This window comes from Thermobia domestica, chromosome 8, assembly GCF_964235325.1.
Source record: "Thermobia domestica chromosome 8, izTheDome1.hap1.1, whole genome shotgun sequence".
NCBI lineage: Eukaryota > Metazoa > Arthropoda > Insecta > Zygentoma > Lepismatidae > Thermobia > Thermobia domestica.
Window position 1 is genome coordinate 64,215,455 of NC_137461.1, and position 18,345 is coordinate 64,233,799.

General features: G+C 35.0%; 1 protein-coding gene across 1 annotated transcript in view; it reads left to right on the forward strand.

Annotated features, from left to right (window-relative positions):
- Positions 1-18,345, forward strand: part of LOC145692965 (homeobox protein aristaless-like) — a 529,461-nt gene that overhangs the window by 449,718 nt on the left and 61,398 nt on the right. Inside the window, exon 3 of the mRNA XM_081768560.1 lies at positions 3,287-3,332. Coding sequence (XP_081624686.1) covers positions 3,287-3,332 — 46 coding nt within the window. The remainder of the gene's footprint in view (positions 1-3,286; positions 3,333-18,345) is intronic.

Consider the following 18,345-nt stretch of genomic DNA (forward strand, 5'->3'; position numbering starts at 1 on the left):
GGTACTTAATCATATTTAGTGTCTGCTTTTTTTATTTAATTTAATGAGATTGTATTGGTTGTTTTTAACTGAAACCAATAGCGTGTCTTGCGTTCTAAATACGTAAATGACCGTACTGAGACATTTATTGTTTTTAAACTCAGTAAATATATCAGTGAATTGTGTATTTATATTTATGAACACGTCCCCAATTAACAATATTTTAAAATGTTTTCTATTCAACGGCGGGTCAGTGGTGGAGTACTCATCTGGTTCAAGGGGGAGCGGTGGCTCAGTGGTAGAGCGTTCACCTCCGGTGCTTGGGGTTCCTGGTTCGATTGCGCCGTGTGGACTTTGTGGTGGACAAACACCGTGCTCGTGCGTTTTCTCGGGGTTCTCCCGTTTCCTCCCACTTTCTTCATTCCACCATTTCACTCATCTCTCATCATCACCGTCTCCTTTAGCCTAACCGACATAATCGTGGGACGTAAAACTTAAAAGATTTCATTTCATTTTCATCTGGTTCTAGGAGACTGTGGTTCGATACCAGGCCATGTGGACGCATTGTGCCCGTCCACATAATTACTCAAGGATTTCCCCGTTTCGTCACACAATTTCAATTCACCAAATCTGTTATAATAATTCACCTCCAGTGATCATCCATCTCATTTAACCTAAAAGGCATATGATTCTTCTCTATTCAGCAACTGTAGGAGTCCTCTTTCTATTCGACACACATCTTTGAAACGCGTGCTTCTCGGTTAGCTTCGACCATTGAACGCATCACGGTGGTTCTGATTCCACTTTAATTTGTAAGTCCACGTCTCATGCAGCCTTGATACTGAAAAGGGCAAACTTCAGAAAAGTAAACTAACAATTAACAATCCACTGAACGAACACCTTAGTTCTTTGCTTGTGATAGGGTTTAAGACAGAGTCTGAAGGAATTGGGCTATTTAAAAAGTTTCAGTACGTTATGTTAGGTTATCATGTGTTAGTCCATTTTTATTGTTTGAGGTACTGAAATGTTTAATATTGTCAATACAGAACATTATTACAGTGAGTACTTGTTTAATAGATGTCAATCCTTCCAATAATTGCCTAATAGTCATATGTTAGTGGTTAGTAGTCTTGGAAGGTTTCAGATCTAAATTATTCCTCCACAACTTCCGGTAATATAATCGTATGCTCAAATATTCAGAGCAGAGTTTTTGCTGCATGCGATATAAAGTTAATAGTTCTAATAGCTTAACCTCGCTGACTATACAGCTACAGCGCACTAATTCAATATCTGTATATATCTCCTTCCCACTTCTTACTATACGGTATCTGTATATGTCCCTTTACAGACATAAGTGAAGGAAGGGAGGACTCAAAAGGAGGGAATTACTGTAGGTAAACATATAAACGTAGCATTTTAATATATATATATGTATGTGTGTGTGTGTGTGTGTGTGTGTTGGGGTGTTGGGGTGAGTTTTAGGGATGCGCACGAGACGAGTCGAGACATGATTTTCCTGACAAAATTCGAATCGAGACACGGCTCTTCCAATAAAAAAATATACATTTTTCGAGTCGAAACATCACTTTTACAGCACATTTTCGAGACGATACAGCCACAAATCTTGTCTCGTGCGCATCCCTAGTGAGTTTGTGGTAAAGTTGGAGAAGTGATAGATGATATCAAATTGATTTTTTCTTATAAATCCATATCCGAGTACGCCTGATTGGGGCTCTACAGACCTTTGACTTTGCCAGCATTCAATAGGTTTCACCATTCAAATTAAAGCAAAGCGCCTTCAATATCCGTCAACCCGTTATGCGTAACTCTTCTACTGGTTGTCTAACACAAGGATATCAATCTTAATGACGTTAATCCGAGTACGCCCCATTGGGGTTCTACAGGCCATTGACGTTGCCAGCATTCAATAGGTTTCGTCATTCAAATTAAAGCAAAGCGCCCGCAGTTTGCATCAACCCTCCATGCATAGCTCTTGTACTGGTTGCCTAACACAAGGATATCAACGAGCGACCTTATCAACACGTTAAATCTTATAGGCTCAAACGACCCTGAAACGCTGAATAAAATAAATAACTGCGAGTTTTTCGGAAAATTTAAATGAGATCGGGCAAATCTACATTTTATTTTAAAAAAACAAATATTAAAGAACTTTACTAAAGAAAGGTATATATAACAAAATACATTACTATACTGAACTGCCATTTGCATAAAACTCCTTCAACAGACAATGGGATAGCTGAAATATAAGAATATTTAAAAACAAGTTTTGTTGTATTACAAAACAGAAATTTAGAATAGGCCAGCAAGAATGATACCGGTACGTTTCTAAAACTTGGGTTTTCGTTTGATATGTAGATTTGAAATGTGTAACAAACTACGTGCAATCCGAACCACATGAGCTCCCGCCGGGAATCGAACCCGGGCCTCCCACGCCAAAGGCGCGTATGCTAAACTTTATGTCAAATTGGCAACACTGTTAACCAGGTGGTGTTGTAGAGTATGTTATACAATATCCCCCCTGTCAATATTTGTGCGGTACAAAATTTCTACAGTTTTTGTCTAATAGTTTAAAGGTTATGAGGGAGTACCAAGATAAATGGTAGACTCTGTATATACCTTTTAATTCCCCTTATACCAAAAAGCTCAAAATTTTGATGTTTTCTTGTTGGTTTCACCATTAACTTGTAACACCTCACAAAATTTCAAGATATACATATGCCAAATTTAATTATTGTGGTCCTATCGGAAGCACTTAATAATTGTGGGATATAGAAAGTGTCCTATTTAAATAGCATGGGGGGAAGATTTTCCAGTTCTTCATAAAACTTCATTAAAGTTGGATTTTAAAAAAAAAATAGATGATATACTTAAATGACGCTATCAAAAACCTACAAGCATACCGAATTCCAAGTTTTTATTCCAATTTCCCAAAACATAAGATTTTATGTCCGAGAAAAACCATTTAAGTATATAATATAGGGATTTTTTTTAATCCCTCTATTTAACTCATGAACATATAAGGATGCCAAATTTCAACTTTTCTGGTCAACTGGAACTACCTGGATTTTATGTCAATGAGTGAATCAGTTCATGTAGTTTTATATATTATAGATGGTCTTCAGATTTTTAAAACCCAGTTTTGTATTAAATAATATGCTTAATTAGTTTTTAAAGAAAACTTTTGACCGCTCCCTTCTTTAAATTGATACATAGGGCAACCTGGAAAGTGAAAGAGTAATGTATTGGATATTGATTAATCTTACGTTATTTTTTCTTTCTTTTCAAGGGAGGAACTGGCCATGAAAATCGGATTAACAGAAGCACGTATTCAGGTAAGGAAGATTTCCTAAAACTAAATGTAGAATGCAGTACTGTGTATGTAATATATAGATAATTGCTTAAACTTGCGTAAACACATATTTCACTTTCTAATTGTATCCATGTTAGTCTACGTTTCTCTCCGTTAGTCAAAGAATCTGCAAAACTATCGATAATTTTGCTTGACTGTCAACACTTGATCTTTCACTACGCCAAATTTCATTCCTGCTCCTTGTCCTTTCCATGTAATTTACTGAGATGGAGAACAACGAACTATGTCGTTAAGAGCCTGACATACTAAAAATAATTTTAAAAATTATCATTATTCTTTTGCTTGTTTTCGTAACTGAAAGGAGATAATGAAATACAACTTACCTCAATCATAAATAATGTTATTCGACAACAGCAAATATGAACCTGATGATTTTTCAGTGTTGCCATCCATAGAAATTACAGTGTTACCAGAATAACATTTCCCCCAAAACCTAAGATAAGGCAGCGACTAGAGGAACGAACTCAACTGCATTTGATTACCTATCATGTGGGCTTGGTATCGTTTGAACTACTTTTTAAATAACAATATTATTTTATTTTAATAAATGTATGTTAAAACTATTTTGTTTATTACAAACTAAATACAACTATTATTTAGAAAGTAGTTCACAGGATCCCAAGACAGCGTGGTACGTAGTGAAATTGAGTTCAGTTTGCTCTTCTAACTGCTGCCTTAACTTAGATTTTTGGGGAAATGTTATTCTGGCAACATTGTAATTTCTGTGGGTGGCAACACTGAAAATTCTTCAGATTCATATTTTCTTGTAGAATAACATTATCTATGATTGTGGTAAGTTGCATTTCATTATCTCATTTTACTTATGAAAAACAAGCAAGAGAAAATTGGTAAAAATTTTTAGTATGTCAGGCTCTTAACTGTCAATATTATTCTTTCTCAACACCAGGTTTCATTCTTGCTTCTTGTTCTGCGCGTGTATTTTACTGAGAAGGGGAGCAACGAACTGTGACGTTATTGAGCATTCAGTTGCAATTGAAATGAAATGAAATGAAATCTTTAAGTTTTACGTCCCACGGTTATGCCGGTTAGGCTAAAGGAGACGGTGATGATGAGTAATGAATGAAATGGTGGATTGAAGAAACTGGGAGGAAACGGGAGAACCCCGAGAAAACCCACGCACATAGTGTTTGTCCACCACAAAGTTCACTTGGCGGGGGCTGGGATTAAACCCGGGACCGCAAGCACCAGAGGTGAACGCTCTACAACTGAGCCACCGCGGCCCCCTCAGTTGCAATTGATTCATATAGAGAAATTTAATACTGATGACTGCTACAGAATTATTAAGGATAAAAAATAAACAGGACACTCACTTTACAATCACCCTGTACTTTCTAGATACCATACCATAAAGTGCAACGAAGGAGAGAAGCAAAATAAATGACAAAAAAGAAAAAAGAACAATAATCAAAACGAATCTCTTTTTTTCTATTTTCGCTTCTTTCTTCTTTAATCAAATATTTTCCGCTTGTAATTTATTGTTCGCTTTTACTGTTTTATTATTTTATTTTATTGAGTAGTCGGTTTTTTTATCTAAGCTTATCTAGCAACACTGTTCTGGCAGCGTTTCTTTTGTCTTGGGTGCTTCCATGTTAAACACGGAGATTAAAGCTTCTTTCTCTCTTGCCTGGGTTCTTCCGAGGTGCCTCGCTGATTGCACGCACGCTATGCTTGTCAAAGAGAGTGAAACGAAAATTGCCGGGTATGATGTAATGAATAATTAAGGGGAATGGCAGTTGATTCGACCAGCTCATGTCAGCTTCCGAAGGAGATTGAGTGGAAGAGTATTGAGAGGTCAAAAGGGTTGAATTACAAAGGGGGGGGGGGAGAGTATAGGGAAAGAATGGATGGAGAAGTTATATATATATAGGTCTTTTCTTTTTGTGTTATTTCTTCTAGTAACCAATGCCTTTTTCAGTTAAGAATGATCGCTAACGAGCTTCTTCTCAAAATGTTTGTTGCCTTCTTGCCTACACCTTACAAATTAAAAAAAAAAAAAAAAACTTTGGAAAGAAAGAATAGAAAGGCACGCAAGATACCGTGTAGCATAGCTATGTTACAATATTGCTCATCGACTCAGGCCGGTAACCAGCCCAAAGATGTATTGGGGCCCGGCTGAAGTTAGGGGAGCCGATTCAACCATATTATAGTTCATTTGCAAGCCTACTGTGAATATTTTAGGGGGGGGGCAGCAAAAATTTAGAGGGGCGACCTCGCCTAGACCCCTCTGGGTACGGGCCTGCCGGTTAATCAAGTGGCTAGCGTGTGCGATTTTAATGCATGGGATCCTGAGTTCAATTCCCGATGAGAGAAAATTGAAATTTCATAGCATTACGGTGGTTTGGATTCCACTTCAAACTGTTGGTCATCGTCTCAAAATAGCGTCGTTGACGAAAGGGACGCTAACATGTACTGGTGTAGAAGCTAGCTTTGGGGCCTCTCCCAGCAGAACTTAAACCAAGTCCTATGTGAATCGACTCTCGTAATTGAGGAAGATCTTTAAAAGTTCGCTCCCTACCGCACCGCTACTGTTAACCTCCATTCCAGCTAACAACATTGCTCACATAAAAAAACGTATAAGGTGCTCCAAAAAGAGTGCAAGATTTTATAGACGCCTTTTTTTGTTTAGTGTTATAGGTGACACTAAAAACTTGGACCGTAAGCGACACTTCTGCTTTGTTACCCGAATTTCCTGTAGACCCCCTATACTTTTTGAGCAAGCTTCGCCGAATTTCTTACGTGTTAAAAGTTATTGAGGGAAATTTGTGGCAAAATTTTTTATCATTTCATCATTGAGAATTTAAAATCTGTGTATTTGTAATTTTTGTCGTTACACCTATCAGTTAGTTAAACATTTTGCCATAAAAGAGCAGTACTTAGTTTATTGTATTCACATCATCTAGCAACTGAAATTTGAACTTCTTGCATGTGATTACTTTGTATTATGTACTTCGGTACTGTTCATATAAGGTTCAGAACTAATTTCAGACTGTTATGTAGCATTTATGTGTTATATCTAATTCTTAGTGTTGGTCAGAGCGAGCAACATATTCTATGATTTTATATTCCGTAATATAATCCACAACCACAAACTTACTTACCTGGGGCAGGTGTAAGCGCTCTACCACTGAGCTACCGAGCCTTCCAGAATACATGTTCAGGAAACATTTCTTTGTTGAGTTCGTCCTTACTACTCGGATCGTCTTACAGGTGGGCTCGATGTCTCAGTGGTGCTTGATGCTTTGGGGTCCCTCGCTCGATTCCCGGCCAAGTAAGTTTGTGGTGGACAACATCGTGTCTGTGAATGTTCTTGGTGTATTCCCGTTTTTTTCCCACTTTCTCATTCCACCAATTCTTCGATCATCATTCACTTGCTTTAGTCATCATCTCTCTTAGGCGTACGGATGTAATCGTGGGACGTTAAATTGAAAAATTGCATCTCGGATTGCATTACAGCTTTTTAAGTTGATCTGTTATCATGAGATATATAATTGTAGAGCTTTTTTCAGTTAAGAGAAAGCAAACCCGGATGTAGAAAGCCAGAAATAACATCGATAGAAACCGATTTGCTAACTATGCCAATCATTCAACTAAAAGTTGTGGGGGGGATACGGTGAATCAGTGGTACAACGCTTACCTCTGGTGCGTGGGGTCCCTGGTTCGATCTCCGGCCTTGTAAATTTTTGGTGGACAACATGCGGCTCGTGGGTTTCTCGGAGTACCCCCTGTTTCCTCCCACTTTCTCATTCCACCTATTCTTCCATTATCGTTCACTTCCTTTAATCATCGTCCCCTTTGGCCTAACGGACATAATTGTGGGAGGTTAAACTCAAAAATTTCATTTCATTTCACTTCAGCTGAAAGGGAGGATTTCCTCCGTAAGAGGTTATCGGGTGTGGAGTCGGTGTGTTTCATATATTTTCCGAGGGCACATTTGAAATACAAAGGTTCTATTTTATTTTATAAAGAAAATGATGTACTGCACTGGAAGTGGTCACCCCTGTACTAGATCAACGAGGAGTGCATAAAGTTTGCAGGGTTTAAAATTAGTTCTCAGTTTATACTTTATTTATGTTTAATTTATGCTATAAACATTTGCAAAAATGACTAATATTTATAGTACAAAAGTCAATATAAGATTTAGCGTCGTCGTAGAGCATTATTGGTATTAAGGGAACGCTTGATTGTAGAGAGAAAATAGTTGTAAGTGTATTTGTGTTCTGCATAAGAAACAGATAAAGGAATTTCAAAATAAAGACGTTGAACGAACTTTACATTTAAGAACAGCTGTTCTTACATTAAAAGTGGAAATAAACCCGGAAATTTATCATTATTCTTTTCTTCTTCTTCTTCTTTCTTTCGCTTCTTAATGCAAACTGGGAGGAGTAAGTTGCTTTGCTATTTAAAAAAAAACTGTGCCGAGCTGTGTGGGTATATGACGTGACCAATTTCCTCTCGTGTGTTCTTCTACGCTACGTATCAGTATCAGAACCTGTTTCTTTATCTTTTACCACAATCCACAAAGCGTAACAGGGTTACGTGCCAACTTGTCTGCAGGCATACTAATTAACAAGGAAACCTTTTCTTTATTATTTATTTATTTCTTCTTCAAAAAGAAGTAATAGAAAGAAAAAAAATAGAAGTTTCTTATTTCGCGGTGGTCATTTCAAATTTTAACCGTACCACAGTTTCCAAATATCAGTACTTGAGTGATCATTTCTAGAAATTTCAGACTTACGTGTAAATTGTTGGTTGGCTTTAACGGTCTTGAATTATATAGCAGAGTTCCATGCTTTATATATATATATATATATATATATATATATATATATATATATATATATATATATATATATATATATATATATATAATTAAATCTTATATTGACTTTTGTACTATAAATATTGGTGATTTTTGCAAATGTTTCTAGCATAAATTAAACATAAATAAAGTATAAACTGAGAACTAATTTTAAACCCTGCAAACTTTATGCACTTCTCGTTGATCTAGTACAGGGGTGACCACTTCCAGTGCAGTACATCATTTTCTTTTATATAGCCGTAATAAAATAGAACCTTTGTATTTCAAATGTGCCCTCGGAAAATATATGAAACGCGCTTCGACTCTACGCCCGACAACCTCTTACGGAGGAAATCCTCCTTTTGTTTAGGGAAAAGAAGTGAATGACCTCAGCTGTGTTGCCAATTTGTCATTCAGTCATTTGATCTTGACGAGTAAAGATCGTAGGCCACTTAGAATGGCTAAGAAGACAGTGTACAGCAAAGTCTGTGAAATAATTCTCCAACTATTGGAAGATCTCGGCCATAGCAACTTGTCCCTTCTTTTTCAAGGGAGGTACTGGAAAACACATCGACAGCAGCGCCAGCAAGGAAACAGTTGAAATAGAAAGGCTCTAGAGCAATGAAAAGAGAAATTTTTGAATCAAGGATTAGCAACACTGTGGCACTGGCATGTGTTCGGGACCGATGCGATATTGTTGGGAAGACTTAAGCCATTTAGTAATGATGAATCATTGGAAGTGGTGCGGAGCGTGTATTCGCTGGATGGTGAGTTATTTCATCTAACTGTGGTATACGTAATTGATGGCCTCCGAGATCTCTCCAACTCAGTGTTTGCGATTTTTTTTAAAAAGCTCAAAAGCTAAGTTTACAGCTACTGTCGTGGAATCAAACCAGAAGAAAATACGAAAGGTTGAAGACGAAAACATTAGCATTCCTCTATCACCGAATATTCCAGACAGTGATGGTTTTAGAGAATGTCCCGAAGTAAGAATTTTTCCCGCCGGACTTATGAAATCTTCTTCCTCATCCTCTCGGAGACATATCTTCGATCGTGCTGAATGTGGCAGTACTATTTTTATTTCACCTTCTGTATATGGGGCCAAAAGTAGGTAAAAAAAATTTCAGGAGAAATGGGTTGAAGTAAGGGAAGCGTAATTGATTTGTAAATCATCTAAGAATCGAATTGAAGTTCATTTTGTAGAAATGAGAAATGTGAAATGCTGTAGATACTTATATGTACTAACCGGAAGCACACATAAGGAAATACAAATACAGTGACGGAAGTAGTTACCGCTAATCTTATCTAAACTAACCTACGTAACGTAATATTAACAGAAATTAGCGAAATTGTAACACTTAAAAAAAAAACGGTGCCCTTTGAACTAAAAAAACAGAACACACTGTAGAAAAACACTGTAGAAAATAAAACATTGTTAAAACACTTTGAGTAGAAAATTGATAAAATAGTGTTTAAAATGTGTCCTTCGCGTGTTTAAAAAAGCGTTAATTCTTCAAAACAGTGTGTAGTGTGACATTATTTAAAACACTTCTTCTCGGCAAATACTTCGAAACGAAAGTGATGTCACATTCTGCAAACATATTTGGGACATACTTAGAAAAAAACAGTATCTAACAGGGGAGTCAGGGGGGTCTAGGAGGGCCGCCCTCCCTAAATTTTTACTGGCCCCCTCCAAAATTTTCACAGTAAGCTTGCAAAAGTACTATATTATGGTGATGTACTATAATATTTTTGGATCGCCCCTCTAACTTTCACCGGCCCCCCTACATTTTCGGGCTGGCTAGGGGCCTGGGGTGGGTGAATATGAGTCACCCGGTGGTGTTCAAAGAGAGTTGGTAATGGGTAAAGTGTTGTTCTAACTATGTCTAAAATTTACTATTTCAAAAACATTTCTGGTGCAGTCTTGATCGAAAGAAGTAGTCACGCGCTAGCTTCTTGAGAAAGGATATATTTTTTAGGAGCCGTATGTAGGAAATCATAATATTTTGGTTTTGAAGTAAGGATCAAGAATATCGTTGTTAAATCTAGCTTCTTGTATGAATATTATATTTTTAACACTATTGTACTTTCGACTACGTGTGCAGGATATTTAGGAAATGCTCAAACTAAAATGCATTTCTTGCAGCACCACTTGTGACAATGTTATCTAAATAATGTAATTGTTACAATCTACATCAGCGATGGTTTGTCGTGTAAAATAAGTTACACTGTATAAACATAATTGCATTTGTTCCAGCTGTGTTCCTCATGATAAAAAGAAAAAAGAAAAAAAGGTTTAATGTTTCTTTTTAAGTGAATCCAAGAAATGATATACACTATTAGGACTTGGATATAATTACTGATATGATAATACATGTATATATATATATATATATATATATATATATATATATATATATATATATATATATATATATATATATATATATATATATATATATATATATATATATATATATATATATATATATTAAATACGGAAACATTTTTTTTTTTTAAAAAAAGACATTAAAACAGAAACGGTAATTAAAATCAAATCATTTTATACTTGCACGGATAATTGCCCGTTTTTTATATTCTCCAACAAAGTTTTTTAACGTTAGTTGTACACAATCACACGAAAGAAAGAAATGAATTTATATATATATATATATATATATATATATATATATATATATATATATATATATATATATGGGAAATTCTTAACAGCTAATTACAATTGCTGTGTTAATTGGCTCTGTTTCTCACTTCTTTAAGAGCGTAATTGTATAAGAACCCGGAACCATCATTATATTGTAACTGATTCAAAACTTTCTTCTTTTTAGAACACATTTTTATGTAGTATAATAATAATAATAATCGCTGAAATCATTAGAACTAACAATACGTTTTTGCAATTATCAAGTATTTATATATATTTTTTCTTAAATTTCTCTTAATTTTTCAATAAAATAGACCGTGATTAATAATTTTATATCCTCCATTTTTTCTTTATTTTCAGTCTTTTAAAAAATTAACACTACTCTTGAATATTTATCTTATTAACACATTTAAGACAACGACGCCATACTTCATTTACTATACAGGCTAATTGTGATATTCAAAATATACATGTAATGAACGTATGTAGGCTATACTTTTGCTGGGTAAATAAAAAGGCATGATCATGTATAACGTGCCAGAAAAAAAAAAAAACAATCGTAAAACTTATGGCAAAAACTTAAAGATCCGACAACACAGTTTTGAATCGTGTTTTACATTCAAGGGGGGACATGGTTTCTCTGCGGTAAAGTGCTTACCTCTGGTGCTTGGGTTCCCTGGTTCGATCTCCGTCTAAGTAAGTTTGTGTTGATGTTACGAGCACATCGTGCTCATGGGTTTTCTCGGGGTTCTCCCGTTTCCTCCCACTATCTCATTCCACTAATTCTTCCATTATCATTCGCTTGCTTTAATCATCGTCTCCCTTAGCCTAACGGGCATAATCGCGGGACGTTAAAGATTTTTCAAAGATTTTTTTTTTTAAACATTCAAAAGCGTAATTTCAGGTTTTGCTTCGAGGGACGGAGAGGGAGATGAAAAATTTTCCACTAAATAAGCATAGTTTCACCATTTTCATTAAGTATATTTACTATATCCCAAACTCAGGACTGGTAGAAAGGAGGAAAGGTTGCTGTTTTACCTCCTAAATGACGCTACTGTTTATAAATTACGTTTTTTCGTACAGTGTTGCAATATGTCTTCTTTCATGCTCTTTTTTTTTTTTTTTTTTTTTTTTTAAGTATGCGTTCGGTTCGAATTTTATCGAACTTTCTGATGAAAATTACATTTTTCTTTTCGATTAGTGCAGTGTCCTATTTAACTTCAGGCTTCGGGATTTACTTATAATTCTATGGGTTAACAACAGGAAGGCTCACTGCAACAGAAACAGAATTGATCATTGAATATTGAGCTGTGCTAAATGCATCAATTCAGAATTGTTTTTATTCGTTTTTGCTAGGATTATCCTATACATTATCTGTTCACATTTATCTTTCAAAAGGTCTTTTTCGTACATCAGAATTCTTTACATCCTACAAGTGTATTTTCTACAGTAAACATGTTCCGCTCATTTTAAATTGACTGCGTGGGCATGACGGCTCTGTAGTAGAGCGCCTACCTCTGGTGCGTGGGGTTTTTTGTTCGATTCCCGGCCAATTAAATTTGTAGTGGACATGTCCGTGGGTTTTCTTGGGGTACTCCTGTTTCCCTCCACATTCTCATTTCATTAATTATACCATCATCCTTCACTTGCCTTAATCAGCCGTGTCCCTTAGCTTAAAGGACATAATCGTGGGACGTTAAACTGTAAGATTTCATTTTCATTTTTCAATTTTCTCGAAAAACTACGAATAAGATTGTACTCTCAAGCATGATATACTGTTCAGCTTAGTGTGATATATCAGTACCATACCAGGCTATATCATTTTTCGTTAATCTGGATACACAGTGGAACCTCGATAATTAGAAGCTGAAGGAAATTTTATAAAAATTCCAGCTATCGAGTTTTTCGAGTAATCAAGGGTCGTGTTATCAAGGTGGCCACAACAAAAATTCGAAATAACGGGGTTCCACATTTCCCATTTAAAGTGACTATATAACTTCAGCGCACACAATAGGCAGGTTTGGACTGAGTTGCGGAAAAAAGAAGGAACGTTATTGACCTTGAAACAGATGGAGAGGGACTTTTTATGTCTATACATGAGTAAAACACAATTTCAGTACACATTAGCAACAATGACAGGACTAGCCAACAATGACAATTACGTTAAAAGCCTAGAGCCTTCGAGTTATCGAGGTCACATCAAGAGAAATTCGACTTACAGCTGTTATTTTAACATTCAGTGTTATGAAGAGTTCAATGGAATCTCGAGTTGTCGAATTCCAACTGTAGACCCTCCGTTTCCGCGTAACCTTGCCTGTTTCTCTCCCAACCCAATTCCACCAAATCGAAACTATAGTGTTCAAGAGATATATGGTAGTATTGCATTGTTATCTTTCATACTCTTAAATTCATCATCAAATGTAAATTTGTATACATGTTTGAGAAAGGAACGGAACGAAAATTTTGTTTGTTTACAGAAGATTTAAGTTACACAGGTAATGTACGAGGAATGATGAAAAAGAAAAGGTTACAAAGCCTATTATGGCTTATATGTAAGACATAGCTGGAAGACCAACATACCTGATGATGCTAGAGAGCACTCAACGATAGTCCCCCATATAAGCATAGTATTTTGTTCAACCGCATATCACAATGGTAGATAAAGTTTTCTATACCATTTGCATAGAAATTCGCGTCAAATTCTCATAGCCACCTAGAGGCAGTGGTTTTTGTCATAATCACATGCCAGATAATGGTAGTCGTGCTTTAGAACAGGGAAAAGGTGAAAATCAATGGGGCTAGATCAGGACTGTTGAAAGGGTGCTCTAGTCGTTTCAAGCGTAACGTCAGTGGTTGAAGTTACTGGGTCTACCGCTGTGGCCCAGGGTTGTCATTAACAATATTGGTCCTTCTTTCTTTGAAGGCACGACACCACTTCCTTACATGTTGCTTTGAAAGTTGGCCCTAAGCATACACCTCTACAATCTGCCTATGAATATCAGCAAATGTAGCGTTTTTCGCCCACGGGAACCGCACCACTGATCTCACTTCTATTTTGGACCAATTTTCCAGACGAGTTATCATTTTTAATGTCCGCTTCTCGGGTATACATAGAGGCACGAGTTTTTCGCAAAGCGCGATAAAACGAAATGCGTCAGAATTAAATCATTTTCAGTTTGTTAACTTTTTATGATATTCTATGTGTATTTTAATTCGTTTCCGTTGCGCGATAAAACGCGAAATTGGCAGTTTTGCGCGAAATTTCTAACAAAACGCGATATAACGCGAAATTTTAAAGACGAAACGGTAGAACGTGGCATGAACGGTTCATTTTAGGTGATTCGGACACGGCTATAGAGAACATGTTGCGCGTTAGCTATCACCATCGCAAACTTTCCTACTCATAGTTAGTTTATTTACTGACTTTCCTTCAGTTTAATTTTTTTTTAATATATAGTTTTCTATAAGTGAAATTTACAGTGTCAAGTGAAATATTCAGTGTATTTTATTTTTAGGTAATTAATAGTGTATTTCTGTACTGAACTATAAATAAAAGAAACAATTGTAAAAATGTCAGGGTACCTATATGTTTTTCACAAGAGCTGCAAAATGCGGAACTTTATTTGGAAAATGCGACAAAACGCGAAATATGAAAAACGAAACTCGAAATTTGCAAATTCTTAGAGCGAAAAACTCGTGCCCCTAGACATGATTAGAATCCGAAGTCTTCACACTTTGACCAAGATAGACATGTTATTATTCTTCAAATAAATTTTCATTTAAGTTACAGTGAATAATATAAGTTTTATGCTTAATGCTTTGTAATCTTTTTTTTTCGATCATTCTTCGTAATTAGGCGATTTCAAGATTTTTTCGAAAGCAAATTTGCCAACAGCCGTAACAGCTCGTGAAGGAGAAGTCATATCGGTTAAAGAAAAAAAAAAACTTTTCGCTACAAGGTAAGTAAAGAAAACTTACCTAAAATCATAATTTGTTGAATGCAAAAATATTAGGACCTTAGGTAAATTTTCTTTTCTCACCTAGTAGCGATAGAAATTATATATATATATATATATATATATATATATATATATATATATATATATATATATATATATATATATATATATATATATATATATATATATTTTTTTTTTTTTTTTTTAACCGATATCACTTTCTCTCACGAGGCGTTACTGGCCAAAACTGATCAGAATCCAACCCATCAACTTTTGATTCGAAAAATAAAAAAAGAAAAAGTACGTTAAAAAAAAATTGTTCCGTTACTAAGTTTTGCGACTGATTTCCGTTCAAGGACAACTACAAAGAAACAACAAAACCCATTTGCCGTATGTATTGCATCACGCAAAGGACTAGGATAAATCGAAACATATTGGTAACGTAATGATAGAAACATGCTATTGCTGTTCAGGGACAAATCGAAACATATTGGTAACGTTATGAAAGAAACATGGTATTGCTGTTCAAGGACAAAATCACTCCTATACCAATAACCCTATCTGTTTCAGTTTATATGTTAATAAGAACAAATCTGAAATATATTATTGTGTTAACATGAATTGATGTATGGCAGAGTAAGAGTAACATTTCTCTTCATCATATCTATACCTATACTTGATGAATTAATTGGCTCATATGTCCTTATAAAAGGAGAAGAATGAATATATAATATCATGTGTATATGTCAATGCATAATGGAAATTTCCCAATGTCATATGGTTCTGTACATATTGATATTTACATGCATAGTATACGTATTATATTAAACATGAAATAGCAAAAGTGAATCAAACAGTACGTTAAAGATGAAAATTTTGCGATAATAACTTGTGTATACATACATATATATATATAAAGTGTGTATGTGTGCATTAGGGAAGAGGGAGTTGCTTGACTGTCCTATATGAATGTACACGCCAACTGGATTAGAACTGCATTTGCGTGTTAGCGTACTGTGGTACATAATATAGTAACTATATACTGTATATCCAATACATATATGTATGCGCTGTTTGATGATTTTACGTAATTTGGATTTATTTGTGCTTATGTGTCTTTTATTTATTTCTTTTATGCACCTAAGTGAGGTTACACCGATTTCTACTTACCACACATAATACTGTCAGTTCCATTTTGTGTCACGTCAATCTCGCCTATAGCCTACAATTATTATCCCATGCTATAATGTAATAATTTATCGACAAATCATGTTACTGTATGACAATGGTTGCCAATGTGGTGTCGCGTCTCCTTGAGGTGACGTAAAATGTTCAGTAAAGAGGCCCAAGTAACACTATAAAATTTTGAGTAAGATTAATTACTAAAGAAGTGACTGACAAATATTGTCATCTGGTTATTATTTAAAAAATAATTTTAGAGATTTTATGTAAAATTACAGTGAACAATCGACAAATGTTTTGACATTGTATTGTAGTTAAATTACATCAATATCTAACGTGAAATTATAAAGGATTAATCAATAAATGAGAGCACATTGCCTCCTATCTTTCCAATATGTTTTGAAGGGAGCTAGAATGTTCATAACAATTAAATTAAATTCCTGAGATGCATATTCAAACTTTGTTCAAAGACAAACATGCATGTATAGATTGCAGCATATTCTATGTCATATATGAATTGCTTTACTTCATAGATGTCTTGAAGAAAGATTTTTTCAGTGATTAACTTACTCCTTAATGTTTCAGCCAAATTCAAACTGCGTTTTTTTTTTTTTTTTTTTTTTTTTTTTTTTTTTTTTACAATCCCTTCCATCAGTGTTTTTGATTGTCATTCAAAATTTGTCCAAGATCTGTCAAACGACTCAAAAGAATAACACGATCATGCATTTCGCAGAGATAATGCATTAATGTTAAATCTTTAATCTATCCCGTTTTAACGTTTTCAGGTTTTAACCCCGACATTGAACAAGATATGAAAAAAAATAAAACTTTTGTCGTTATATATATGTATGTATTCAAAAATTCTGAAACGATAGGAACTTAAAAATCTTGAAACCTTACTTTGATGAAATTTCTGCGAACGCTACTGGACTTCATTCTCCTGTTTTTAGTGGGCTCGCCAGCTGTCTTTGATAAATGGGCTAAAACTGCCTTCTGAAAGAGCACGTAGACCAGATAAGATCTTATTACTTAAAACTGAAATTAAATCAAAATGAGTAGAGTAATTCAGATTATGGTTCATTTGGATAATTAAGTTGCTTTTATGTGTTTATAAATTATGCTTTATTTAAATTTGCTTGTTAACAGAAATGATGGAAGGCAGATACAATATAATTCTGAATACCTGTAGTACGGAAACTATAGAAGTACACACTGCAATAACATCGAAGTAATGCTTAAGAGTCATCTATGTCACTCTCAGTTTCTTCATCTTCAGCATCCCCAAGGGATTGATTATAGTTTCAAATATTAGATGAGCCTCAAGATTTTCTTCTGCAGATACAGTCGTTTAGAATTCGAAATTTCTCAGTTGAAGCAAATGATGAATTGCGACGGTTTAAAGTGAGAACTAATCATGAAGCCGTTGAACTTTGCATACTGTAATTATTTGAACTTCGTTGTCCTGTTCCACACAGATCTATAATAACATATATTTAAAAAAAAATGTTAAGTTTGAAACCTTAGTAGATCTATGGGTATGTAAAATATTTCTGTATAGGCCTATGCTTATTCTTAAAGGTATCCAGTGTTGAAATGCCTTACTTTTCGTTGATGTTGGAACTAAAATAATAAATTGAATTCGAGCTTGACCATGGCTATATGGTCAGCATATGCATCTTCGGTGCGGGCAACTCGGATTCGATTCTCGGTGGTAACCCATATGGTTCAGATCTCACGTTAAGCTGTAAGTCCATGTCTCACATAGTCTCAATGCTGCAAGGAACAATACCTACAAATCTAGTAACGAATAAACCGAATTCTTGATTACTATAATAGGTTAATAAACAGGAAGGTTAACAGGTTTAACAATAATAGGTTAAAATAAAGCATCATTTAAAAAATATGCTTTATTATATATTATGCTTATTATTCAAAAGTGTGTTTTATTACGCTATTATTTGGACCATTAAGTAACCAAAACCATGTTCAGGATAACGACTATAGAAAAAAAAATATCTAAAGTGTTATGCATGTTGTACGTTTTGAGGTTTTGGTATGCTCTAAAAATGAGTATTATACTATTCTCTGTTTTCATGTACTTAATGCGGTTTTGAGTACACTGCAAAAAAATAAATAAGTGTTTGAACATGATTTGGACTTTTTTAAAGGAACGACTTTTGGTCATTGTTTAAAATGTCCAAAAATGTTCTGAAGTGTTCAATCAGTGAACAAAAATGCCTAGAATATCTCTTAACAGTGGTGAGTAGGAACTTCCCTAAGAGTGTTCAAAATGCACCTGAACTCCTGATGTGCCCAATGAGTGTACGGGCACAGAAACGATCTGTAAACA